The sequence below is a fragment of the Cuculus canorus genome, chromosome 29, assembly GCF_017976375.1.
Source record: "Cuculus canorus isolate bCucCan1 chromosome 29, bCucCan1.pri, whole genome shotgun sequence".
Classification (NCBI taxonomy): domain Eukaryota; kingdom Metazoa; phylum Chordata; class Aves; order Cuculiformes; family Cuculidae; genus Cuculus; species Cuculus canorus.
This window is the reverse complement of record NC_071429.1, coordinates 2,278,052-2,305,931: the sequence shown is the minus strand read 5'-3', so window position 1 is coordinate 2,305,931 and position 27,880 is coordinate 2,278,052. Positions and strand designations below refer to the sequence as shown.

Sequence of the window (27,880 nt, the reverse complement as noted above, 5' to 3'; positions counted from 1 at the left end):
CAGTCAGCCTGGTGTTATTCTGACCTACAGATGGGAAATGAGGTGCATGACTTGCTGGAGAACCTCTGCCACGAGGACGGGCTGAGACGTTGTTCAGTCTGGAGAAGAGAAGCCTCCAGGGAGACCTGAGAGCAGCTTCCAGGACTGAAAGGGGCTCCAGGAAAGCTGGGGAAGGACTTTCTACAAGGGTATAGAGTGATAGAACGAGGAGGAACGGCTTTAAATTGGAAGGGAGAAGATTTAGATTGAACATCAGGAAGAAATTCTTCCTGATGAGGGTGGGGAGGCCCTGGCCCAGGTTGCCCAGAGCAGTGGGGGCTGCCCCATCCCTGGAGGGGTTCCAGGCCAGGTTGGATGGGGTTTGGAGCCCCTGATCCAATGGGAGGTGTCCTTGCCCGTGGCAGGGGTGGGACTGGATGGGCTTTGAGGTCCCTTCCAACCCAACCCATTCCACGACTCTATGATTCTGATGGCGACACAAAAACGGATCTGAATTTGCCCGGTGTATTTTTTTTCTATCAAACGTGGCTACACCTTAGCTGGGGGAGGACGAGTTTATTTTTCACGGCCGTTTTACCATTCAGCGATGCTTCTGTGCGTTCGAGATACAGAAGTTTCGATATCTATTGGATGGTAACGCAGTCCCCTCAGCTCCAACGTTTCATCCAGCGCTCCGACAACGTACAGCGCATCGTGGCGCTCTGGGAAGGAGAGATGGGACATAAGGCATGCATATAGTATGAAAACAGACAACATCGGATGGAATTTGGATAAAGCAAAGCCTCTCTTGTATCCAGACAAGCCAATCAGGACCTATTCGCTGGGCAGTATGAAAGAAAACTCGTCTTCATTTAAAAGACAACGACTCATTTTGGCCGTACCTCCACTGGCAGCCGTGAGCTCTGTCCGACGAACAAACCCGAGGTATCCAGTCCGAGCCCAAAGTGTCTGAGCGGCGTCGCCAAAGCTCAGCCGGGTGTTGAAATGATCAGCTTGCAGGGTTTCGTTGTCGTAGATGGTGTAATAGCCACTGGCCGTGTGGGGGCTGTTCACCCAGATCTGTACGGGAAGCGGAAAAAAGATCAGGTCCAGATGGCACCAAACCAGAGCGTCTGTCGTGTATGGAGATGAAGTAGATGATACAAAGAGAATCTTCTTACAGTCTATCTAAGATTTTTCCAGATCCAAAACTCAAGTCTGAAAACTGATAATAGTCTCTCGACACAGATCAGATAAACTGGTGTGTAGTCAAGAAAAGAAAAGCAAAATGTAAATGAGATGATTTGGAAGGCAGTTCTACAGGATTTAGAGTGGAATAAGCCTTCCTTTCTAGCAGGCTGTCCTTTTCTTTCAACTTGACAGTGAAATAACGCATCCAAATTCTTCTCTTCTAGAGAAGAGAAGGCTTCAAGAAGACCTTATAGTGACCTTCCAGTACCTGAAGGGACTCCAGGAAAGCTGGAGAGGGGCTGTTCATAAAGGCTGTGGGGATGGGACGAGGGGGAACGGGGATGAACTGGAGAGGGGCAGAGTTAGACTGGACATTAGGAAGAATTTCTTCCCCATGAGAGTGGGGAGGCCCTGGCCCAGGTTGCCCAGGGAAGCTGTGGCTGCTCCATCCCTGGAGGTGTTCCAGGCCAGGTTGGATGGGCTTCGGGCACCTGAGGTGTCCCTGCCCACGGCAGGGGGTGGAACTGGATGATCTTTAAGTTCCCTTCCAACCCAAACCGTTCTATGATTCCATGACCACTCCAGCAATAACTCAGCTTGCAAAAGCCCGCAGGTATCACAAAAGGTCACCCAGCGCCGCATGTAATCCAAGAGAACACCGCTCCGAAGCGAATAACTGGAGCGGTGACCCGAACAGTGAAATGTGCGCTTACCTCTCCCAGGTGAGAATCTCCAAGAGGCCCTTTTGTCTCAGGATTAACGATGACTACTTTGACTCCAGGTAAAATCTAAGGATCAGAAGATGGAATACGTAATCTCTAAGTGAATTATCTCCACACACAACTCGCAGACAAAGGCTGTTCGTTTACCTCCAGAAAGTCAGGATTTCACCCACAGGAATTAAATACAGCTATAAAACAGGCTAGGACACGCACGCTGTGCTATGAGTGGATTTTGTGACTCAAGAGCCACACAGGTGAGGCACTCCAGGCCTGGAAACCTTGCTTGACCTTGATTTTGAAGAATTCCATGTAAAAAACTACTGGGAAACATCCCTGTCCTAGCTTCACATCTACAACAGAAGGGGCAGAAAAAGCAAAGCGCGGTGACGGGATGCCACGTGCCACATCTCTAGGCAAGAACACGACATTACCTTCCCAGATTCTGAAAGCAGCAGACTCTGCGGAGCTCCCCTTTCCACCAGACGTACTCTGAAGGGAAAGAAAACATTGTCAGGGAAGAAAAGGGCCGAAATCTCCTCAGAGGTGCTACAGCTCCTCATCACAATGTTTTACATATTAACTTACTGTACCTGTCATGTCTCAAGGATTTCAGGTCTACGTACACCGTAGTGGGATCAGGCCCAGACGTTCCCTGAGGAGTGAACAGTTTTAAAGCAGATTGACATCTCTGCAGAAGTCGGGGTGACTCCTGCCTGGGTGCATAAACGTTCCCAGGGGTTTCTTACAGGCAGCAAAGTCCACATTCCCATTTCCCCACCCTCGCTGCCCCGCTAAGGAGAAATACTTCCCTAAACAGGTTGGTTTTTCCCTCTCTAGCGAGTGTCGCACCCGCGTGGGATGCAACTTTGGGGAGGTGGGAGCTGCTACGGAGACAGCCCAAGCACTCTCAGCAACGGGCCCCGGGGCAACTCGTCATCCCAGATGGCAACGGGCCGTTCTCTGAGGCCACGTCTCAGTTGTTCTGAGCACTGGAGAGATCATCTGGCAGCTGGGAACGAGAAAAGCTGCTCACATCTGGTGCCAGCTGTTCTGTACAGAGCAGATGTCGGGCCACGCTAACAACACAGAAGCACGTGCCGATTAGGAAGTTTGCCGATTCAGAACACAATGGAATCTGGGAATCTGACGCCGGTGAGAACACCCGCACAAGAAAGCCCTCGTGTTACCTGCAAACAGATAGCGACATTGACTCTGGAGCCAAAGGTGGTGCTGACAGCACGGGACGAGAGGCCAATGTCTTTGAAGAGTTTGGAGAAGGATTGAGTGAGAGAAACCCGCGGCCGTTCCTCCGCAACCACCACACAAGTCCGGACACAGGAGAGATTAATTCCTCGTGCCTGGAGAAGACACAAACGAATGCAAAGGACTGTGTGTGTTAATGATCTCCATCACACTGCACCAAGATGACAGAATCAGAGAATAGTTTGGGTTGGAAGGGACCTTCAAGATCATCCAGTCCCACCCCCTGCCATGGGCAGGGACATCCCACCGGATCAGGTGCCCAAAGCCCATCCAACCTGGCCTTTAACCCCTCCAGGGATGGGGCAGCCACAACTTCCCTGGGCAACCTGGGCCAGGGCCTCCCCACTCTCATGGGAAAGAAATTCTTCCCAATGTGCAGTCTAAATCTGCCCCTCTCCAGTTTATCCCCTTTCCCCCTCATCCTATCACCACAGCCTTCATGAACAGCCCCTCTCCAGCCTTCCTGGAGCCCCTCCAGGTACTGGAAGATCTGTGTCCGTACCAGGAGCGACATTGGCTTTTTATCCCTGGAATCCCGAAGAAACCACTCAAGAAATACAGGACAAACCCTGTTCCTGTATCCAAGTTATTCCCTCTTTTCAGCTTCTATTTGTAACAGTAAAACGTGTCTGAGCAGCGCCTCAAACCACGCACTGCCAGTGCTGCTTCCTCTGCTCCAGAACGCAGCACCACGTGCTCCTGCCATGCTGTTCAGCTCAGATGACATCTGTTAGTCACTATTTATACAGATGGAAACCAAACCAAGTGCGAGTAAAGTCATTTACTGGGATTATGCCCAATCTTCAACAAAACTAGGACCAGAATCCATTATTCTTTCTAGACATAGAATCATAGAATCACCAGGTTGGAAAGGACCCACTGGATCATCGAGTCCAACCATTCCTAACACTCCCTAAACCATGTCCCTCAGCACTTCACCCACCCGTTCCTTAAACCCCTCCAGGGAAGGCGACTCGACCCCCTCCCTGGGCAGCTGTTCCAGTGCCCGATGACCCTTTCGGTGAAGAATTTTTTTCTGATATCCAACCTGAACCTCCCCTGGCACAGCTTGAGGCCATTCCCCCTTGTCCTTTCCCTGTCACTTGGGAGAAGAGCCCAGCGCCCTCCTCTCCACAACCTCCTTTCAGGCAGTTGTGGAGAGCAATAAGGTCTCCCCTCAGCCTCCTCTTCTCCAGCCTAAACACCCCCAGGGCCCTCAGCCGCTCCTCGTCAGATGTTCTCCAGCCCCTCAGCAGCTTCGTTGCTCTTCTCTGGACACACTCCAGAGCCTCAACATCCTTCTTGTGGTGAGGGGCCCACAACTCAACACAGTACTCAAGGTGCGGTCTCACCAGTGCTGAGTACAGAGGGAGAATCCCCTCTCCAGCCCTGCTGGTCACACCATTTCTGATCCAAGCCAAGATGCCGTTGGCCTTCTTGGCCCCCTGGGCACACTGCTGGCTCATGGTCAGTTGCTGTCAACCATCACCCCCAGGTCCTTCTCCTCCATGCAGCTCTCCAGCCACTCTTCCCCCAGTCTGTAGCACTGCACAGGGTTGTTGTGCCCCAAGTGCAGGACCCGGCATTTGGCCTTATTGAACCTCATGCCATCGGTCTCATCCCAGCGGTCCTGTTCAGATCCCTTTGCAGAGCCTCCCTACCCTCCAGCAGATCCACACTTCCACACAGCTTAGTGTCATCTGCAAACTTGCTGAGGGTGCGCTCAATGCTTTCATCCAGGTCATTGATAAAGACACTGAAAGGGCTCTCAGGCCCTGGCAGAGGCTGCCCAGGGTGGTGGTGGAGTCCCCATCCCTGAAGGTGTTTAAAAGCCGGGTGAACAAGGTGCTCAGGGATGGTTTAGTAGTGGACAGGTACGGTTGGACCTGATGATCCCAAAGGTCTTTCCCAAATGATTCTATGACTCCATGAACAGCACTAGCCAGCTGTTCAGATCCGTGCGTTGCTCTCTTGAACTGGTGTCACACCTCAAAGCAACTCCTGGCCACCAACAGAAGGAGACCAACCCCTCATCTCAGTGACCGAGTACACCGGTGCAGTAAACCCTCCAAAAAAAGCCGCCTTGAGCATTTTATCTAGCTAATTTTTTCCTTCCTCTCGTCTCCAAGGAGAAATCCCCTCTCTTTAGCAAATCCTCTGCCACGTGGGCTTTCGATCGGGCGCTGCTCTGCGCCTCCACCGCAGGCTGTTACACAAGCAATTCTCCTACGCAGCGTCGTGCTGTGGGTGCCGTCCCCTCCGGGCTTGCCCGGCAGCCGCCAGCACTTGCTGACACCGTGTTACCTCCACCCAACGCACGCACCCGACTCCATTTCAATCCTTTTCATTTCCTGGGACTGCAAATGGGTTTCTTTTAATTGCTTCTGCTTTTTGAGCGAAGCTGGGGACTGGGAGCACCTCCCGTCCGAGGACAGGCTGAGAGAGTTGGGGTTGTTCAGCCCGGAGAAGAGAAGGCTCCGAGGAGACCTTAGAGCAACTTCCAGTGCCTGAAGGGGCTCCAGGAAAGCTGGGGAGGGGCTGTTCCCAAAGGCTGTGGGGATACAACCAGCAGCAATGGGGATAAACTGCAGAGGGGCAGATTTAAACCAGACATAAGGAAGAATTTCTTCCCCATGAGGATGGTGAGGCCCTGGCCCAGGTTGCCCAGGAAAGCTGTGGCTGCCCCATCCCTGGAGGGGTTCCAGGCCAGGTTGGATGGACCTTGGGCACCTGATCCAGTGGGATGTCCCTGCTCATGGCAGGGGTGGAACTGGGTGATCTTGAAGGTCCCTTCCAACCCAAACCATTCTATGATTCTATGACTCTTCCACCATGGAAAGCGTTGGATTTAACAACACTGTGGCTTTGCTTTACAACCACAGCTTCTTTAATTCATGTAACACAGCCTTCAGGAAACATTTCTTACCTTTAACATTTCAACTTGGTTTCCAAGTCCCTTTGTGCACAGTTCCATGACTGAATAGGAACAAAACGTGTCCCTTATTTTATACTGGCTGACAGTAGATAACCAGAGAAAAAGGTTGGATTCCAGCTCCATAGGAGGAATTAAAATTGACTGGTGTCCAGAATACACGCTGCGAAGAAAATCAAGGAAGGAAACATGTTTGTGCAGCACGTAGGTATCTTTCAATTAATATTGAGTGTATTTTCGTGTCACATTCCTGCCAGCCCAAAAACCTCCTGTAGGATTCTGCATCGGAGGCAGACCCAGAGCTCCCGTGCCCACCTTACGTAGCAAGAGCGCTTTAAAAATACAGCTTACTGTATCAGAATAATGATTTCTAGACACACAAACATGCACGCACGCTGCCAGAGCGAAGGAAGAGAACTGGCTCAACCACACAGTTTACAGATAGAGAACTCCCTTACTGCACCATATCATCAAGGAAGAAAGGCAAGAGAAACATTCCGGAGCCAGAAATATTTGGCAGCACAAATACCCATTATCAAGAGAGGATAACATCTCGCTAATCTGCAGGAAAAGGGAATATATTATTGTCTGTTCAAAGACAAATTCTGCCCTTACTGTAAAGCAGTCATTTTGATAACGTCAACATATTTGCCGCGGGGCTGCCATTTCCCTTTCAGAAGTGCTCCCCCTCGGAAGCCGTACCTGCAAAGGCACCAGAGCACAAACCCAAGTCCACAATAGGGGTCCAGACAAATCGCAATCTGCCGAGAGGAGTAGAGCTCACACTGGAGCTTGATGGCCCTGCAAAGGCTGCTCACCGCCGCGTGGGACATCTGCAACGCAAGAGACAGAGAAACTGTGCTGGAATCCAAGGACACCATCGAGACGGGTACGGAACAATACAGACAGGTTTGCCTTGGTGACACTTCTCCCTTAATTGTTTTTATTTCCCTTATCTTCCCTAGCAGACGGGCAGCACTCGGAGTCCTCCGAGGCACAGCAAACCTGACAGCGATACCTACAACTACTGCTGCAAAGCTCTGGGCATCCCAAACCCAAACCCAAACCCAAACGCAAACCCAAACCCAAACCCAAACGCAGCCCAATGGCAGCCTAAGGCTTTCCTTTTCTAGTTTCTGCTCTGTCAGCTCCATTCCCGTCCTGCTCTTGGTGGGGAGAAAACAGCAGCTACGCTGCTCCCACATCTCCCTGCTCCCCTAACAGTCAGCTCGCTGGTGGAATTCCTTATTCCCACCGTAGAGACCCACCTTCCCACCCCGCACAACAAATTCTTCGGCACAGTTGTACCGCATTGTCTGCAACGAATCCATAGCTTTATCGGAATGAAAGCACAGTCTTTATTTAAGCTACAAGAGCCAATTTTGGTGGAGGTCGAGGGGAGAGGTGACCCAGAAGATCAGACAAAGACAAGACACCAAAAACCTCACCTTCTAAAACCATTTTACTGTACCTTTACTCCTGTAAGCATGCCCGTTGTGGAAACGCTAAAATCTAAGTAGGCTAACATTTCAGGTGTAGGTGGCTTATAGATCTGTGTCAGCCGCTTCCTGGGCAGGTCATCTGTACGAGAATGGAAGAAACGTGGTTAAGTTTTGATTAATTGAAAGGCTTTCTATTAATTCTCTTTCCAAAAGAGACAGTCTAGTTTATGAGAAAGCTCTGGCCAAAGTTCCCATGTAGGAAATTATTTATTCTCAGGAGAAGGAAGAAAATATCAACTCTCTGTCTTAAGGAAATTAAGAGTTGTCTGCAAGGTGGCTTCTCAGTAAAATTATTTTCCACCCAGAGCTCAACAAATGCAGAGGAGATGTCAATCAACAAGCTCAGGCCCAGCTTCTCTCTTGGACAGTTTTTCTAGGACAAGGGGGAATGGTTTTGAGCTGAAAGAGAGGAGATTGAGATGAGATCTTAGGCAGAAATGTTCTCCCTGGAGGGGTTCCAGGCCAGGTTGGATGGGGCTTGGAGCCCCTGAGCCAGTGGGAGGTGTCCCTGCCCATGGCAGGGGTGGCACTGGATGGGCTTTGAGGTCTCTTCAGACCCAAACCATCCCGTGATTCTGTGATGTGAGCCATCCAGTTCACATCTGAAATGGGGGATGGTCCCGTCCCGTTCGCAGTCAACGGTTCCAACACGGAACTTCAGGCACTCTCTTGACCAACGGACCTCACCTGTGTCGATGATGGTTGGCCAGGTTTTCACATCTACGGCAGCCGCTGCCTCTCTGGATTTCAGGAGCCTCATTAAGGTCTGGGTTGTGAGAATACAGGCAGCTTTGCTGACCTAAAACCATAAAGACTTACTGAAAAATAAAAGACAGCCAAAAGCCCGTTGCAGTGGTGCTGTCGCTACCACACGTGATGGTCCAAGGGCACATTTCAGCCCTGGTAATATGCTTCACCCAGAAAACTTCCATTTATTTCCTCGGGTTTTGTAACACTCTCTCTACTCTCCCTTCGCTAAAACCCCAAAAGCAGACTAAAATGCAAATAACCACGCTTAGAGCAGGTGAGAGCGTTACACAGTCTACATCCAGCTTTCTTCCCGTGATCGTAACGGGGAGGCATCCTTTCCTGGTCACTGGGCTCGGAAGTAACCAACAGCTGGACCTGCGCTTGCCCGGCAGGAAGGGGTGTCAGTGTGACAGTACAGGGGGTGACATCACATGTCGGCATCACTCAGACACCGTTTCCCAGCAATTCATCTCGCCACACAAGCAGAGATGCTGTTCTCTGGCATTTCAGGAAGGAAGACACTGTCCTTCAGTTATAAGATGCGCTTCAATCGCTTCAAACCAGCAGAGTTGGGACAGCGGGGTGACCCACTGGTGCCAGAGGCTGAAGGGCGAGCACTCGGGCCACGCTCTCAGCCACAGCCCCGTTACTCACTTCCACGATCATTCGCACAGTGGGCAGAGTAGCAGTGAGGCTCTGAGCATGAGGTGGTCTGACGGTCACAGGGATGCAGCCGGCGTACAAACAGCCATAGAAGGCGGTGATTAGCTCAATGCCTGCAAGGACACAAGAGCTGTGGTGGGTGGGCAGCCTGGGGACACCAGTTTTTCCCCCCAAATGCTTCTTCTCCAAGCGTTGGTTTTCATTAGAAGATACACACACACACACACACACCCCCCGAGTCACTTCCACAGTGTGGATGTGCAACGCAGGCAGTCCCGACACCGTGAGGAACACAACAAGAAAGCTGAGAAAGCTTGGGAAAGGGGATTGGGGAAAGAGAGAATCATAGAATCCGAGAATAGTTTGGGTTGGAAGGGACCTTAAAGATCATCCAGTTCCATCCTCTGCCATAGGCAGGGACATCCCATTGGATCAGGGGCTCCAAGGCCCATCCAACCTCCTTTGAAGCCCTCCAGGGATGGGGCAGCCGCGACTTCCCTGGGCAACCTGGGCCAGGGCCTCCCCACTCTCATGGGGAAGAAATTCCTCCTTATGTCTACAAGACTGACCGCACAGCAAACCATCTCCTGCTTACAGGAAAAGAACATCCCAAACATCGAATAACTCACAAGTTGGTACAAAAAGAACTGTCTGGCAGGGCAAGAAGTGCACACGGCAGAGCGCCTCTCACTAGCAGCGAGCGTCTTGCACATGCCAACGGATAAAGCTGTGCGTTAAGCGGCCGCAACGCAGCGCCGGCACTCCCACCGCTCCCAGCCCGCTGCTGGAGAAGAGGCTCCCAACAGCCTCGTGTTCTGCACGGCGGGAGGTGACAGCACCAGTCTCTCTCAGCAGCCACCTTGCCATTCCTCAGAGCAAACTCTGTGCTTCCCCTGGAGCTGCAAACCAGCAACGTGACCTCAAACAAGATCTGAAGAGACCAGGAGCTGAGGAGTCTCTGGTGGGGCGAGCACTGCAATTCTCCACCACGTGCAGTGCGGTCACAAGTTTCTAATAAGCCTGTAGTGAACATAACCAGGCCAGAAAATCTGTGATCACTACAGAAACCTTTAAAGTTTTTATTCTGAACTTCACGACACAGCAAGATCTATCCAGGATTAAGGATCAGAATCGTAGATTCGCTAGGTTGGAAAAGATCTCTTGGATCATTGAGTCCAACCATTCCTATCTGCCACTAAACCACGTCCCTGAGCACCTCACCCGCCCGTCTTTAAAACACCTCCAGGGACGGGGACTCCCTCCCCTCCCTGGGCAGCCTCTGCCAGGGCCTGTTCCAGGTACAAACTATCTTTTCCAAAACTCCAGAGAAACAAAGTCTGAGTCCTGATACTGCAAGACGTTAGGAGAGCCCTTTCTGGAGTCAAAGCAAGACCAGTGAGTTCCACAGGCCTTAAGGTATCACTGTCGCGACACCCTCCTCTATTTCCAGATCTCAGCGAGATTTCAAAGGAAGCCCATGCTGTAATTCCAGCCCGGGACGCCGTCATCGGGAACGCTTGCTTACCAGGAGGATAAAGAAGCACCACATTGTCTCCTGCATTGAGATGTCCTTTGTCACACAGAACTGATGCAATTCTCTCTGCTTTTTTGTGCAACTGAAGGCAGGTGGCTGTGCACACAGTGGTTCCCTTGAAAGGAGACAAAAATGCACTCAACAGGGCCTGGCACAATCCCCGTGTCAGTAAAATGCCTGCTGCAAAAAGAAAACTCATCCAAACTCGCTTTCTAGCATCACTCTCTACCTACTGGTTATCTAAACCTACAGCCGCTGGCATTTAACGAGTCATTTACTCGCTACAGTATCAGACAGAGATGGAGTTAGATCTGCTCTAGAAAATTCTACCTTCAGGGAGTCAGTTCAGGTTTTTTCGCACCAGAATCTCGTCAGAATACACTCAACGGGGGGACACCGTTAAGTGACACAGGACCCAGTGAGACCTACAAGCAGGCTCAGTTGGAAAACGAAGCACTGAACCACGACAGTCGTTCAGGCGAAGGTACCCAAAGGTTCAAATGTTATGTTACAAATCCATGGGCAAAATCAGATACAGAGATTAAAAAGAGGACACTGGGACGGGCAGAAGATTTTAAACACAGCCTCAAACTTGGTGCTGAATAACACGGTGACATTGAAAAAGCTCAAAGCTCGGCACTGACTGTACCTTGGCGTTTAATAAAAGGAAGAGCGGGTGGTCAGGGGTCGCTTGAGCTCTCCACTGCAACACCTCTGTCAGGAACTGGTGCTGCAAAAGAGAGGCAGGAATTAAACCCCAGTGCTTCTACTTTGGTCAACTTTACATTTGCTTTGTATTCAGCCTTTGGGTCAATCCCTTTCCCAATTCTCTCGCTGTAACAAATACCCATTTACCTTTTTAACTAAATCATTGTCTTCTATTTGCCCAAGATCTCTTCCAGAGGCTTGGGCGATGCGCTTCCCAGCAACCAGGTTCCCCACCATCACAGAGGCAGGGCCAACGCCTGTTGATAAAAACCAGCCACATGAAATCTCAACTTTTAAAACAAATGGGGCAGGGCTGGCCTAGAACTGCAGGAGAATCATAGAATGGTTTGGAAGGGACCTCAAAGATCACCTAGTTCCAACCCCGAGAGCAAAGGTGTGAAGACTCTCTAGAGGAACCCACGCTCCTGGGCATGGATGCAAGAGGAGAGGTAATGAAACCTCCCTGACAGAGCTCAGAAGGCATCGCCCGTCTCCTGCTCATCAGCAGCAAGAATCCCAGTGAGTTCAAAGGTAGGAATCAAAATTCCTGACGCATGCAAGGAGCGCAAGACAAGCTCCGGTCCCCAGGCAGTAGGACACTCGGCGTCAGAGGCACCACGCAGCTTCCCAGGTCTGGGATTGGGAACTGCAGGTTACCAACAGCAAGCAAAAAAGAGTTCCCGTTACCTGGCTGTTTCTGCCTGGGTTTTGGCAAGTTCGTCACACACGTGTGTGGGCACATGAGGATGTTGCACGGATGCAGAGAGCCCTCCAGAAAGTGCTGTTTAGTTTGAGAGATATGGATCCCTCCCAACGGCGTTTTTGGCAAGGTGTTGGCTGGCACGAGAGCAAGGCAATACACACCCACTTGGTGAATGCTGTCGATTGCCTGGAGAAAGGAAAGACAGAGAATTCTGGGGACTCCTGCAGACAGCCCAGCTCCTGGCTGCACTGCAACAAAACCCAGCAGTTAGAAGGTACCAGAGGAGCACACCAGCCACTAACATTCCATCTCACCTCCAGGACCAGCGAGCCTTACGGTAAGAGTTAAGCGCTGGTGAGCATCCCTGCCTTAAGGTTCATCTCATACACAAGAAATCCCTTCTGAAACCTTTCGTGACCAACAACCCAGAATATACACAGTTGCTCGATGAATCACAATTTGAGGGTTTGAGCCATCTGTCTCCTCTGAACCATCACACTCTGTTCCTTTGTGTCTGTCTCAGCACGCAGGCATCTAATTCATTATTCAGACCACCAGGTACTTCCCTAATTTTCCTCCCCAGTTTGCATATATCGCAACCTGAACCATTCCCGAGAACGACACACACGTAAGGCAGGCAGCTCTCACAGTGTTTGCTACTCATTTTGCATCCTTAGGGCTGCACTCAGTCAGCTATTTTAACCCTTCTCTTATTGTCTCCCTGCTGCAAGTGCATCTCCAAAGAGAAGGGTGGCTTTAAAGCCACTCTGAGCAGCAGCCTGATCCAAAACTAAAAGCAGAACTCCCGGGCTTGACCACCAGATCCGCTTTGCTGAGAGGGAACTGTGTTTGTCCTCACAGTCAACTTGGTAGCAAAACGCCGACCGCTTGGTCTGAGCCCACGTTGTTTTATGATGCCGTTGCTTTCCCAGGACCTTCAGGACAGAACAGAACAGCTTGTACGCAGCAGATGAACCCAGCTTGTGACCCTGTAACGCCGCCTGGTGCCAAGAGGGGCCGTAAGCCTGGGGTCTTCCCACCTGCGGCACGCTGACAGCCTCCGATCTGCCCACACAGACTCGCCTCATGGCACAAACTCGCGTCGCCCATCTACACAAGAGGCCTCACCTGCAGCACTCGACTCATCCACTGGAAACTGTCCTCTTCAGACGCATCCGGCCTCTGCTCCGCAACCACCACAATCCTCTCGTCATAGAAGACCGACACTGAGAACACAGCAATCCTGAGGAAAAGAGGAAAGCCACATAGCCACAAGTTCCGGTTTTACTGGAAGAAGAAGCCCAAGAAACAGAGTAAAGACAGAGCTCGTAAAAAATCAGAAAACTCATGGGGCAAAGCCAGAGAAAAGACTTTGTGAAGTACAGAACGGATTAATTACACCTTCTGACGAAATTCCTGCCTAGCACAGTCCTCTGCCCTCTCATCCTGCTGTCCCACTGCTGTTTCAACCTGGGACAAATCACCAATGAAACAAAAGCTTTAAAGTGTTTATGTGACGTAAGGAGCCTGAAGCCTGAGTCTCCCGTTAAGTCTGAGTTCCATCCCTGCTCAAGGATCTAGAACGTGATATCCACAATGGCTGAGTCAAATTAAGTGCCTTTGGGCATTAATGAAACTCTTCCTTGCTTCAGAAAAAACAGACAGAGAATTAAGTTCTCCACATGAAGAATTACCTTGTTACTTGATTCCTTCCCCTAAAGTGCACAGCCTTGATGAAAAAACAGACAGGAGATTGGGGAAAACACGCCTGTGTTGGGCAGGATCAGGCCCACTACTGTCCAACCCAAACCATTTTCATCTTAACCAAGTTACACAAACCTCCCAGTTACGGAAAAGAAAGTAAAAATGATGCTGAGGATCCTGTTTCATTATAGCACACACAGAAGCTTATAGGGAGGGGCAAGGTTAACTTTGCTGACCTTCCTCTGTAAACTGTTTTTATCGACTCTACTGCCAATCCCGTCGCTACGATGTCATCGGCGTTATGTCTGCGGCCGCTAACTGTCAACAACCCATCCATCTTCCCAACCACAAACACCAAACTTCCCTGAAAGACAAAAAGGTATCAGTGAGAGACTTACCTACAGCAGATATTCAAATGTCTTTGACGATTTGCACGTTTCCTACCTACAGCCAGATCAACGGAATTTGTATAAAACACAGTTTCTTTCATTTTAAATGCCATCATTTATGACTAAACCAGGAGAAGCATTCTCAGTGAGACAAGACACTCTGGCACGTGTGGCGGAACTGCCATAGAAAAGGCTTCTTACACTCGATTTTAGAAGAATTAGGAATCTAAAAATTTAACAAGCAGCACAGCAAGGCACCGGAGTGACAACGTGACGGAAAAATGAGAGCTTCTACCGGCTTAGGCAAACCCAGTGACTCTCAGCTACCTCATCCCCGGCCACCCTTACATGTTCTTCCATACTGAAATGCTTCGCTTTTAAACATTCAAGGTTGTTTAGGGAGGTGGTTCTGCCCCTCTGCTCCTCTCTTGGGAGACCTCCTCTGGAGTCCTGTGTCCAGTTCTGGAATCCTCAACATAAGGAGATGGAGCTGTTGGAATAGGGCCAGAGGAGGCTACAAAGATGATCCGAGGGCTGGAGAACCTCCTGTCTGAGGACAGGCTGAGAGAGTTGGGGTTGTTCAGCCTGGAGAGGAGAAGGCTCCGAGGAGATCTTATAGTGACCTTCCAGTACCTGAAGGGGCTCCAGGAAAGCTGGAGAGGGGCTGTTCGTAAAGGCTGTGGGGATGGGATGAGGCAGAACGGGGATAAACTGGAGAGGGGCAGATTTAGGCTCGACAAAAGGAGGAATTTCTTCCCCATGAGAGCGGTGAGGCCCTGGAACAGGTTGCCCAGGGAAGGTGCGGCTGCCCCATCCCTGGAGGTGTTCCAGGCCAGGTTGGATGGGCCTTGGGCACCTGATCCAGTGGGATGTCTCTGCCCATGGTAGTGGGGTTGGAACTGGACGATCCTGAAGGTCCCTTCCAACCCAAACTATTCTATGATTCTATGATTAACGTGAATAAAAGAAGGCAAGCTCAAAAAACGTATTACATACAGGTCCAACAAAGCCCAGCAAGCCAGAACGGACGAAGGGCACATCGCCCACCGGAGAGCCTGCCGAGTTCACAGGGATGACCTGCAATGGAAGGGAGGACACTGGAGGCAAAGTGGATTTGCCTGAGGATCGGAAAATATTCCCCACATCAAGAATGGCACTGTATGTGAGCGAAGGGATGAGGAGAAGGGGAGAGACTCCTCGGCACAGTCATCATTTTAGCAGAGTGGGAGACCTTTACGAGAGGGGAGTATCGAATATCTCAAACTGTAAGTTTGTCAGAGTATCTTTAAAAAACAACATTAACACTAAATTACAAAAGCATGACATTATACAAAGCTACCGGCTCTAGGCAGGAAATAGGGAAAGAAAGATGTATTCTACTACACATACCTCAAATGTATTCTTTGTCACCCCTGCCAGCCCATAATACATCATTCCTCCTGCTCTGGAGCTAACACAGATCTCACCGATCTCATCTGTCTTACAGAGTTGAGGCGGCCCGTCGGGTTTCACGATACACATCATTCCTAGGACAAAGCACACCCGCTTCCATCAGACCCCGACATTCGCCTCGTGTAGCAACGGACACGGTTAACGGCACCAGAGACCGCGGTACAGGGACTGCCCAACCGCCCCCAGCGCCGAGCCCGAATACAGGAGAGAATATCGACCGCTTCTTGCTCTAAAACATCCCAGACCATTCCCAAAAAGGTCTTAAAGGGGCCCCTGCTGCACGTTTTTACCTCCTGGCATCACATGGCCAACATCCTGGACAGTAAGAGCAGAGTTTTTATCTTCAGTGTTGACACGAATCACACCAAAACTCAGCCCGTTCATGGACAGGATGGCTCTTCCAGGCAAAGGCGCCCCGGGGACCCCAGGCCTTTGAAGGACACAAGATCAATACACTCAATCAGGAACGCAGACTATTATTAGATTCGGATAAGGATAATGCAGCAACAGAAATATGTGTATTTCAGCGTCTCTTCTTTGTGTAAGAGATTGAAAGCTGTGAGATGGCAGCAGAGATTGCCTCCCAGAAGAGCCAAGACGAAAAAAGAAACCCTATTCTTGGGCAAGCACAACTCTTGTTCCCATCAGCTCAGCCGGTGTTGAGCACCAGCTCCCAGGCGAGATGATGACAGGGCTGTTTATGACAGGAGGCAGCAGTGGACAGAAGAGACTATGGAAACAACTGTCCAAATGGAATCTCAGCTTCAGGATTACCACACCGGCTGTGTAAATTGAGGAAAAAAACACTGCACAGTCCATACAGGCACTGTTCACAGAATCACAGAGCGACCTGAGTTGGAAGGGACCACAAGGACCACCGAGTCCAACTCCTGTCCCTGCACAGAACACCCCAACATTCTCACCATGGGACTGAGGGCGTTGGTCAAACACTTCTGGAATATTGTCAGGATTGGCGCTGTGACTGCTCCCCTGGGAGCTGTTCCAGAGCTCCACCACCCTCGAGGTGAAGAACCTTTCCTTAATGTCCAACTTAACCCTCCTCTGGCCTCTTCCTGCCATTCCCTTGGGTCGAGAGAAGAGAGTAGTGCCTGATCCTTCTCTTCCCCTTATAAGGAAGCTGCAGACCACGATGAGGTCTCTCCTCAGTCTCCTCCAGGCTGAACAGATCAAGTGCTTTCAGCCGCTCCCCATACGCTTCCCCTCTAGACCTTTCGCCAACTCTGGACCCTCTCCAGTAGCTTTAGATCTTTTTTATCCTGCTGCACACCCAAAACTGCATCCAATATTTGGGGTGGGGCCACACCGGTGCAGAGCAGAGTGGAACAATGCCCGCCCTTGCCCGGCTGGTGATGCCGTGCTGGATGCCCCCCAGGACATGTTTGGCCCTCTCGGCTACCAGGATGCACCGCTGGCTTGTGTTCAACTTGCCATCGACCAGAACCCCCAGATCCCTTTTGGCAGAGCTGCTCTCCAGCCTCTCGCTCATTCAGGACTGCCGTTGTCTCAGCTACAAAACCTGGCACCTGCCCTTGTTAAACTTCATGCTTCACGTCGAGCTGCCGCGTGTCTTAAGAGGGGAAAAAACCCGACTCGTATCTTCAGAGAAATGTTTAACGACTGAGCTTCTGAATACCAGAGCGCACACAGTAAAAGTCAGTGGAGCTTAAGGCAATTATGACTAACTGACAGGTGGACAAACCTCAGCCTGAATCCCTTCATTTAGCAAACAGACCACTTGTTACCTCCGTATTGCAATGGTCATCGCTTCTGGAGATGTGGCGCAGGGACAAATCGCCTCTGGTTTGAGCCCGTGGCTCTGAAACAAGCTCAGGAAGGCATCGCAGGAGGAAACAGACCCTGGAAAGAAAGAGAATACGCCACTAAGACTTCACATAGTTTAATTTAAAAAGCTGGCTGTAAAATAACCTAGAAATGAGAGCAGTGCACCTGCCCAGTCGCATAAAGAATCGCTTCTGAAACCTGCAGGTAGCATCTCCAGGACAGCAGCCACACAGGAGCTGCAGTGCCCACGGATCGTGGCTGGGGAACAGGCGTGTTCTCCTGGAGCACCTGCTTTTCTGCCCCAGGTGGCTTCAGCGTTGTTACAGGCTCACGGTTCAAGAACAGGCTTAAAATACTTCCCAAAGCTCCAACAATCAAAGCACGCACGTGGGGTTTGTTCCCACACTGCATGCAGAAACAGGTCTGGAATTCCCGGCATCCCTCCCAGCCGGTGCCACCCAGACAAAGGTTCTTTAAGGCTTTTCACCAAGAGCACTCCTCGCAGATTTTTCTGGGCATTTTTAACCCTTCGAAGTTCTTCTTAAGAGCCTTCACACTCTCCCCTCTCTCTTCCAAACTGAACCACAAACAGGTTCGGTTTGGAACCCATCGCACCCTGTCTGCCAGAATTGTGGGTTTTACTCACAAGTTGCCCATTCAGCTCTTGTTCCTTACTCTGCAGCGCCTTTCACAACTCCCACTCAGAGGACGGAAGCACAGAACACCCCCTGCCCTGGTGCTTGAGCATCACAATGCCAAGCTCCGTGTTCCAGACAGCTGCCCTGGCTGAAACCTTCTCAGAATGATCTCCAAAAGGAGTCAAGTTGGAGCCTGCGAGACAACGAGCTGCGTAACCTCCGTCCTGAAAGCAGCAGGATGTCATACTCACAAGGATTTGCACCATCAGTTACAATCAGCATACGCAGAGAACTCAAACTGACGTCTCTTTGGTCTCGATGGGCCATCATGGCCCAGTGCAAGTCGCGACACTTGACTAAAGCAACTTTTGCTGCAAATCAACACAAAAAAAAAGCTTGTAAAGACAAATAAAAGCTTTCCATGAGTCATTTTCACACGAATACACACTCCAAACACTCCCAAATGAGAATATTTTCACTAAAGCAAGCAAGCTTTAATTAACTGAGCCTGCGGTAACAGCAAACCCCAACGTACAATAGCATCTGCTGTGGCATCCAGGCCATTTGCACACCACCTGAGCCAGGCTCTGTCACTCCCACTGTCCCTTCTCTAAAAGGCAGAAATCATTATCACCATCTGAGCGCTCTCGGATCCACATGGTGGATCTCACTGTGCTCAACTGTTCTCTTGGTCTGATAAAAGGCACTGGCTTCAAGCACACAGTTCGGGAGGTGCCATGGACTTCACCTGCACCTGCGGCAGAGCTATTCCTACACCCGGGTCGGGGCAATCCCCGACTGTAATACACGACGGGGGAGGAAGTGATTGAGAGCAGCCCTGCAGAGAAGAACTTGAGGTGCTGGTGGATGAGAAGCTCGACAGGAGCCGGCAACATGCGCTCGCAGCCCAGAAACCAACCGTGTTCTGGGCTGATTCAAAGCAACGTGGCCAGCAGGGAGGGAGCAGATTCTGCCCCTCTGCTCCTCTCTTGGGAGACCTCCTCTGGAGTCCTGTGTCCAGTTCTGGAATCCTCAACATAAGAAGGAGATGGAGCCGTTGGAACAGGGCCAGAGGAGGCTACAAAGATGATCAGAGGGCTGGAGAACAGTCTGAACACAGGCTGAGAGAGTTGGGGTTGTTCAGCCTGGAGAAGAGAAGGCTCTGAGGAGATCTTATAGTGACTTTCCAGTACCTGAAGGGGCTCCAGGAAAGCTGGAAAGGGGCTGTTCATAAAGGCTTGTGGGGATGGGACAAGGCGGAACGGGGATAAACTGGAGAGGGGCAGAGTTAGGCCGGACATTAGGAAGAGTTTCTTCACTGTGAGGCCCTGAAACAGGTTGCCCAGGGAAGCTGTGGCTGCCCCATCCCTGGAGGTGTTCAAGGCCACATTGGATGGACCTTGGGCACCTGATCCAGTGGGATGTCCTTGCCCATGGCAGGGGTGGAACTGGATGATCTTTAAAGTCCCTTCCAACCCAAATTATTCTATGATTTTATGTCAGTGAATCAAGAACAGAATCATAGACTCGTTTGGGTTGGAAGGGACCTTAAAGATCATCCCGTTCCAACCCCAGTGCCACGGCACACAGACGGCATTAGGAACATGTGCGTATTTAAACACAAATTAGAGTTTTGGCCCTTGGGACTTGTCACGGGTGAGCAAGAAGACAGGCACTAAAGCATTTGAGATTATCCTCTCACTAGTTTATCCTCAACACTTCAAGCTAGAGTTGTGGAACACGCCATTACCTTTGTGGGCGTGAACTCTCTGCACCCAGGAAAGCGGACAGGTTTTCATCACGGAATAGGGCACGCTGATCGTATGCAGTTTGTTCATTACATTCTGAAAGCAGAAAGGGATTTTTAGATAAGGGCTCACAAAATCTATGATGGAGCAGAAAGAGGGGTCACCCACGCTCCCCACCACCCCTCCCACCACACTCCCCCAGAGAATTCCAGATCTAGCAAGGAGAGAAACGGTTGACTTAGCAGGTAACGGTCCTCGACCATGTCCTCAATCGCTGCAACTACAAAGAGTTACGAAATGCTTCAGGAAGGCCTTACAGGCTCGACTGTAAAGGCCCAAAGAGTTGTGGTCAATGGAGTTAACTCCAGCCGGAGGCCGGTCCCAAGCGGTGTCCCCCAGGGCTCAGCGCTGGGTCCAGTCCTGTTCAATGTCTTTATCAATGACCTGCATGAAGGCACTGAGCGCACCCTCAGCAAGTTTGCAGATGACACTAAGCTGGGAGGAAGTGTGGATCTGCTGGAGGGTAGGGAGGCTCTGCAAAGGGATCTGAACAGGCTGGATCCATGGGCTGAGACCAACGGCATGAGGTTCAATAAGGCCAAATGCCGGGTCCTGCACTTGGGGCACAACAGCCCTGCGCAGTGCTACAGACTGGGGGAAGAGTGGCTGGAGAGCTGCACGGAGGAGAAGGACCTGGGGGTGTTGGTTGACAGCAACTGACCATGAGCCAGCAGTGTGCTCAGGTGGCCAAGAAGGCCAATGGCATCTTGGCTTGGATCAGAGCCGGCGTGGCCAGCAGGGCCGGAGAGGGGATTCTGCCCCTGCACTCGGCACTGGGGAGACCGCACCTCGAATCCTGGATCAGTTCTGGGCCCTTCACTCCAAGAAGGATGTTGAGGCTCTGGAGTGTGTCCAGAGAAGAGCAACGACGCTGGGAAAGGGGCTGGAGAACAAGTGTGACGAGGAGCAGCTGAGGGCCCTGGGGGTGTTGAGGCTGGAGAAGAGGAGGCTGAGGGGAGACCTTATTGCTCTCCACAACTGCCTGAAAGGGATTGCAGAGAGGAGAGCGCTGGGCTCTTCTCCCCAGTGACGGGGACAGGACAAGGGGGAATGGCCTCAAGCTGCGCCAGGGGAGGGTCAGACTGGACATCAGGAAGAGATTCTTCACCGAAAGGGTCGTGGGGCCCTGGCAGAGGCTGCCCAGGGAGGGGGGGAGTCCCCGTCCTGGAGGGGTTTAAAAGACGGGGAGACGAGGCGCTCAGGGACATGGTTTAGTGGCAGATAGGAATGGTTGGACTCGATGATCCAAGAGGTCTTTTCCAACCTGGTGATTCTATGATTCTATGAACTCACCGTTAGAATGCCATGCCACAACCCCGCATCCTTCTTAAAATCCAAAACATTCACTATCGTTTCACCTGGGAAAAGAAAGTTGTAGTTGAAGTGAAGTGAAACGTGCCAGGACAGCTGTGACCATTACTTATGCTCGAATCCGCGTACGCTTGAATCTGTCAGCTCGTTCCAAGAGGTACCCATGCAGCAAGGGCAGAGCCCCGTCTCTCTGATTACGTGTCCGACTGTCAAGAGCAACTTGTTATGCAAAAGAACACAACTGAACATCAATTTAAGAGAAGGAACACGTCCCAGAGTTGCCAGAAAATTCCATTCCAGCCTGTAATGGGCGTCTGGAGAACAGAAAGGGTCTGAACTTCATTATGCGTGAGCAGCAGCAGCAGGGGAAGAGAGCAGAGAACATCACTCAAGCACTGACTCCCAGAAGCAACGGAAATTGAAGCGATGGCTTCCAAAAGACAAACTCTGCATTTTAAATTACTATTACATACAGCCCTAAAAATACCGTTTCAGTCATGGATACATAAATTAGCTTTATTTAGTAGATCAGACAAAAAACATATCCTGTCTCAGAACTCTCTGCCCTCGCAGCAGCCTCTGTTTCCAGGTCAGCAAAAAAGCCTCCTATGATGAATATAGAGGCAGTTCATGCAAGAAGTGCTGAGGCATTTACAGCCCTATCAAGAACTAAAGCCGGAGAGACATTTCCATGGGTGATCCATCAGTGCAGCAAGAGAAAGGCTCAAGCTTGGAGAACGCTCCACTTTTGATGGATCCAAACAGATTTGTTAACTTTTTAGACAGGCTTCAAATCTCTTCTCATTCCTCTTCACTTCGGCACTGAAAACGATGCAGCTCTGGATTGAAAAGGTTATAGTCTTGGCTTTTTAGGGAAGAGCTCATCTGTACTTTGTAGTTGAAGTAGATACTACTGTGCATTGCTTCTTCACAGACAGCTGTTAAAACCAGGAGAGGCGACCCCCAAAAACGACACTGCTGACCCTTCACACCTTTGATGTTTTGTGCCATCACTTACCTTCAGAATAGTTGCAGGCCTGCGACAAGGCTTGACAGTGAGCCAGCATGGCAATCCGAGACACCGTGACGCCCATCACGCTGCCCTCTTTGCTCGTCTTGTACTACAGAAGAGAAGAAAAAGTCAGGGCATCACTTTGGTTCCCACACACGGAGGAAATGAAGTCACAGAATCCAAACGATAAAGTTTTGTTTCTCTAAAGCTGCCAATACTGACTCGGAGAAATACCTGCTTGTAGAAAGGTACCAGCAAGATTCGCTACTGAGAACAGAGTTATTCAGGTAGCAAACACGTCCCGATAATTCCAGAGATGCGAGATAAAGATGGCAATTGAACGTATTTATGTTTATTTCTGTTACTGCTTCTCACAGCAACTCTTCCTGCTCCCAGAAGTAAACCGAGACACCAATGCGTAAGTTTACAGTGGCCAAATCACCGGAGCTACGTAAACTCCTGCGATTCCCAATCATACAAAAGACAATAAGCTCTGCTACGAGAACAGAAAACTCAAAATGCTGTTGGCTTAAGTGGTTTCAGGAATCTGTGTTATCAAGTGCACTGTCTCAGAGAGCTCGGTCATCTCAATTACAAGCTTTCTGGAACGAGAATAGCTTCTCCCATTCGTTCTGAGCAGCAATCAAGGCCACAAAGGTTTTCAACGCTAAAAGAAGCCCCACAGCAGGTTGCGCACAGCGGAAGACGCGCTTCAGTGGCTACAAACTGGGAAGTTTAGGGTAGCGAGATGAAAGCATTGTCTCTCTGGTAATGAGAACATTAAATTCAGCTCACAGAAACTGCTTTCTATTCCCCATTTGCTGCTTACCTCAATATACGCTGGCTCAGTTCCCGCAGCTGAAATGTTGGGCTGCCAATCCTTTGGAGATTTGGAGAGATACTTTGAATCTGTCACAACCCACTTGAGTCTGGGCCAACCTAGAGCCAAAATTGAAGTGGAATATTAATATCAGTTTATTTATTGAGGGATTTTTCTGCAAGAAGACACTAAACTCCTCCCCCTGTGTGCAAGTTCAGTTAAACAAGCCAAATGCCAAGCCACCCCACTAGCCAGAAGGTTCATCTCACGGCTCATCAGGGAGTTCAGTGGGCAACAAGACACTTCCTCCCCTCAGGGAAGAGCTCTGCAGTATTTCTAAATATAACTTAAATTAATAAAACTGCATTTGGACTGTCCAAATGCCGCTGAAGGGATCTGAGGACAACCCTGGCTCGTGAGGTGGATTCACTGACTTCCAGAACACAGAGCGATTCTGTCAGACACACGACTCGACTGACACCAAAAGCATCAAACCTACAATGGTTCAGTGATGCAGTCAGAGAAGTCGCTTGCTCTGCCCTCCCTTTGCACTCATGAGCATTTTCAGACACTTCAGCTACAGCAAAAGTACCATCAAAAGCAAGCGGAAAACTGATCTGACCTTTAAACTGCACAATTTCTCCGTTCTGGGTTTTTGGAAGCCCTTTCAGACAAACTTCAGTGGTGAGGGCCAGAGCGATACCACAGCTTCCCAGTAGAAAACCAATCTGCTGACCACCAGCATCCTGAGGGAAGAGGAGGAAGAAAGTCATTCCTGTTTAAAGATGACAGAAGTCAACTTTCCCCTTACCAAACTCCGCGAATGCTCTGGCTGGCTGGTAACTATGGATCACAGGGGGAGGAGGAAAAAGAAACAACCTACACCCACAAACACGCTTTCCATTGGTTTATCCCTCTGCTCCCACATCCAGTGTGTGGCAACGGTTTGAAACTCAAATGATTAAGATGATCCGAGGTCTGGAGCACCTCAGCTATGAGGACAGGCTAAGAGAGATGGCATTGTTCAGTCTGGAGAAGAGAAGGCTCCAGGAAGAACTCAGAGCAGCTTCCAGCACTGAAAGGGGCTCCAGGAAAGCTGGGGAGGGCCTGGAGTGACAGGACAACGGGAAATGGCTTTAAATTGAAAGGGGGAAAACTTAGATTGGACATTAGGAGGAAATTCTTCCTGATGAGGGTGGGGAGGCCCTGGCCCGGGTTGCCCAGAGCAGTGGGGGCTGCCCCAACCCTCGAGGTTCATCAGGTTGGATGGGGCTTTGGAGCCCCTGATCCAGGGGGAGGTGTCCCTGCCCACGGGGTTGGAACTGGATGGGCTTTGAGGTCCCTTTCGACCCAACCTATTCCAGGATTCTATGGTTCCGTGACAGCTGCTGCCGGGCAGGGATGAATACAACTGCTTCTAAACTTCCATAATGACACATTTTGGAACAGGGTGGATATCCAGCACCGAGGCCTGCCGGCTGACAACGGAGATGCACCCACAAGCCAATAAAAGTCCACAGGGAACCAATAAGCCATCGTAAAACCGCAGAGGAGCCACCGACCGCTCTGCACACCCAGTCTGCTCATTTCAATTCATTTTGTTCAAAAATGAAACGATTACATAAACCAGGGACAGACTGCAGAGAAATCTGTCGATTCTCAAAGGGAACTCTTCATACATGAAACAAATACTACATTAGCAGGACTTAAAAGCGTTGGATGTGAAATCCATGGAAAACAAGTGCTCTTGCCCAGCATCCCAGCACCGAGCACACACCATTCATTTTCATTAATGGAAGCTCAGATGCTTCAAAGAGGAATCATGAGGTGCAAAATGCAAAACGCATAATTACACTGAAACAACCTGGATCTAATTTCTGTTGCCCAACGATAAAACCACTGGAATGAGGTAGCTCACTAAAAAATCTGATTGGGCACACACTTAATTTTGTGTTTTGTTGCTACAGCAGCTGTCACGCTGCAGGTGAATGACAGCAGAACCCTGTGACTCCTGTAGCATCGCCAGCCTCGCTTACCATCTCATTACCACCTCTCTTGCAATGTGTTTGTCATTATCCTGCCATTTTGACTCCTCTTATGAGATCTAAAGTTTGAGACCGTTCTTGACATGGCAAGAATATGGCAATATTGCAAAAATTGTGGTCAGGGTAAAGAAAATGCTTCATTGGGCAAATTCTTCAGGAATACTTGGCACCTTTAGTCTGCAGCCAAGTCAAAAGACTGGCAGACGTGAAGCACGGCTGGAAACGAGACCTGCTTCGCATCGATCAGAGGGCAGAGCCCCAATATTATCTGTACCATATCAATCATTTGCAATAACAGAAGCCAGACGACAGCATTTAGGTGAATCAACCATTTCCAGCTACCCAGCACAGCTCTCTGGTCGATGTTTTTCCAGTTTTAAACAGCTATTCCAGGTTGACAAATGCTTTGCACATTGTGTTGGAGCCGCTAAGGCAGCAGCTGGATGCTACGAAACACTTCGAGGCTGATGGTCCGGCTTGGTTTTCATCCCACATCAGCCTATTGTTCCTCTACGTTCCATCAACGTTACCTTTCTGGTAAGAGGTACCTCTATAGGCACTGGTATGACTTCTGCCAGGAGACAGCCGTAAAACGCCACCATGAACATGACGGGGTCGTTGTTGGGATAAACAAGGGCTACCTACAATCCACAAAGGATGTTTCGTTAGTTGAAATACAAGGAGAAACTGTGAGGTGCAGATCTACAGTGACTAGAAGTCAGAAAACATCGTGTTATTTCCAATTCTACCGCATCATTTTTCACAGGGCATCTTCAAGAGCTCTTTCTTCCATGGAATATCTGGTACGCACATGAGTCCCTCATGCAGTAACGTCAGCATCCCCCGTGTGCCCATACTCACAAAGATGCACACACAGCAAAACCCCACAGAGATCTAAAGCTCTGTGCTTCTCTCAGAGGTGCAATGCTCTTCCTTAGATGCATTTCGAAGTTCAGAGCCAAGAATTTGCTTACAGGGGAGCCGGCAGGGCTGAAAAATCACAAAAGATTCTTTCCCAAACAGCCTGCCCCTGGGATAAAAGCCTTGCTATTAAAAGAACAAGATCACAGTGTCTGCGGTTAAGTTACAGCCCCCCAAAACACTCTTTTTATTTCAGAGGGAGAACCAGGCGGCCCCAAACTCATTACCCTATCTCCAGGTTTTAACACGGGTTCATTTTTGGTCCCCAGTTTATTAAGCAGTGTGTAGGCCAGCTTGAGACTTCTGCTCCACAATTTGCCTAGAACACAAAGAAGAGAGACTTGCACAACTCTAAAGCAACCCGGCAAACAAGAGAACATTGCAATTCTTGAACTGCTTTTACCCTCTCCAGCCACATCCTCCGTTTCAGTTGTGCTGCTTTCTCTACAAAGCTCTCCAAACCCAGGAAGGACTTTGCAACCACGCCAAGACCAACCACCCTGCGTTCTATCCTCCACCGCTCCTTCGGAGCGGTTTAGCAATGGAAATCACAGCTCGACTCACCGTAGGTGAGGGTATAAACCGGTTTTCCTGTGACATCCAGTGCTGTCAGGCAGGGGCACTTCGCTTGCGTGGTTCCCCAGCGCTGCAGGGCTGCTTCTAAGGCAGGAGGCCAGTTACAAACGACACCCAGGGGTTCTCCCTTCACAGGCGTCATCTGGCGACCCTCCGGCTTCGGCTGGTTGGGGTCGGGCTGGGGAACTGAAGGAAATTCAATCATGTTTCCGGTTCATCTTTGCCCGGTGGTTCCCTGACGGTTAAGCTGGAAAGACACACTGAAAACAAACGCTTTTCCTCATCGTCTTTAGGTTTAACAAGCCCTATCCCAGTTTGTTTTCTAGGAAGCCCTGCACCAAACATGGTGAACACAGTCTTCTCCTCCTCTGCTCTTAACAGGAATTCAACCCCACAGCGAGGGAGGGGACACAGAATCGGAGAAAAGAACAACCACCTCCAAAATCAGGTTGTAATGCAATTACCGGTAAAGAAAATCCCTTCTGGGAATTCATTAAAGCAGCCTAAGCGCATAAAAAGGAGTTTAAAAAAAATATTTCAGTATTTTTGCTAATAAGTTTTAGTTATCGTAAGAAGTTTTGGGTTGAGAAGGCCACTCAACACTCGGCTGTAAAGGGAATTACTCAAAACACTGGCTTGGTATCACTGTTCACAAAGGCTACTGCTGCAAAGTGAATCAGTCAGCTTCAACACCAATGGCATAAATAAATCCAGCACTGGACGTGTCTGTGTAATTCAACAAATGAATAACAAACCCCATTATTTGGTGCTATTACCTTCTACAATTTCTTCAAAATCATCCACAAAAAACTCTTTCAGGGGCGGCCGTTTGGGTCTTTTCAAGGTGTTAAGCAACTGCTGAATTTTCGTGGAGACTCTACTACTCACGGGAACACCTGAAGGGAAAGATTTTTGGCTCAGCAAAGTGTTCATCACGGCTCTAAACATTTATGTCTTCCTCCTCCCACCGCCAAACACTTCTCTCTGCGCACCCACTCTCTCAGGTACCGGCTCCGATCGCTCAAGGCTGCGCCAGTGCAGGATGACCCAAGTGTTGTATCGGTTGCCTCTCGACTCAGCAGTCAGAAAATGCCAGTAATAGAAACTGGGTTTTAAAGCATTTACTCCCTCCCAAAGCCTGTTCTCCATCTCTCTCTCTGGCTGCAAACGCCAGCCTGCAGCATGGAGCGAAGGCAGCGCAGTGCTGCCACCAGAGGGAGGACACAGCCAGACCTGAAGCATCAACGCTGCTCCTCTGCACAAAGGTTTAGGTCAGCTGAGAGGCGCATTATCAGCCTCACAGGAGCTTAATTACAGCTCAGAATTCCATTATTTCATTGATCTTACCTTTCCTTTGGCAGATTCTAGGAGAAAAGCTTTTAAAAACATGCATTTGTCATTTTGTACTTAAAAAGCTGTAGAAGGCAAAAGTCTATCATCTCTCCCATGATATT

The 27,880-nt window shown here is 50.0% G+C and overlaps 1 protein-coding gene across 6 annotated transcripts in view; it reads right to left on the bottom strand.

The window, feature by feature from the left end:
* The window catches only part of DIP2B (disco interacting protein 2 homolog B), a 76,181-nt gene that overhangs the window by 4,073 nt on the left and 44,228 nt on the right, over nt 1-27,880 (bottom strand). For 2 of the 6 annotated variants that reach the window (XM_054051339.1, XM_054051341.1), the window contains 31 exons: nt 27,203-27,322; nt 26,415-26,612; nt 26,078-26,169; nt 25,460-25,570; nt 23,507-23,630; nt 22,894-23,003; nt 22,071-22,173; nt 21,035-21,099; nt 19,684-19,777; nt 18,185-18,304; nt 17,256-17,370; nt 15,783-15,922; nt 15,430-15,566; nt 15,037-15,117; nt 13,888-14,015; nt 13,076-13,190; nt 11,932-12,133; nt 11,392-11,501; nt 11,186-11,266; nt 10,528-10,651; nt 8,994-9,115; nt 8,277-8,388; nt 7,559-7,668; nt 6,790-6,920; nt 6,082-6,250; nt 3,080-3,250; nt 2,483-2,544; nt 2,324-2,381; nt 1,884-1,958; nt 882-1,059; nt 578-701 (listed from right to left, as the gene is read on the bottom strand). In XM_054051339.1, the coding sequence (XP_053907314.1) occupies nt 578-701; nt 882-1,059; nt 1,884-1,958; nt 2,324-2,381; nt 2,483-2,544; nt 3,080-3,250; nt 6,082-6,250; nt 6,790-6,920; nt 7,559-7,668; nt 8,277-8,388; nt 8,994-9,115; nt 10,528-10,651; nt 11,186-11,266; nt 11,392-11,501; nt 11,932-12,133; nt 13,076-13,190; nt 13,888-14,015; nt 15,037-15,117; nt 15,430-15,566; nt 15,783-15,922; nt 17,256-17,370; nt 18,185-18,304; nt 19,684-19,777; nt 21,035-21,099; nt 22,071-22,173; nt 22,894-23,003; nt 23,507-23,630; nt 25,460-25,570; nt 26,078-26,169; nt 26,415-26,612; nt 27,203-27,322 (3,682 nt within the window). Of the gene's footprint in view, nt 1-577; nt 702-881; nt 1,060-1,883; nt 1,959-2,323; nt 2,382-2,482; nt 2,969-3,079; nt 3,251-6,081; nt 6,251-6,789; nt 6,921-7,558; nt 7,669-8,276; nt 8,389-8,993; nt 9,116-9,145; nt 10,023-10,527; nt 10,652-11,185; nt 11,267-11,391; nt 11,502-11,931; nt 12,134-13,075; nt 13,191-13,887; nt 14,016-15,036; nt 15,118-15,429; nt 15,567-15,782; nt 15,923-17,255; nt 17,371-18,184; nt 18,305-19,683; nt 19,778-21,034; nt 21,100-22,070; nt 22,174-22,893; nt 23,004-23,506; nt 23,631-25,459; nt 25,571-26,077; nt 26,170-26,414; nt 26,613-27,202; nt 27,323-27,880 lie in introns of those variants that run through there. The other 4 variants (XM_054051340.1, XM_054051342.1, XM_054051343.1 and 1 more) reach the window with 4 other exon arrangements.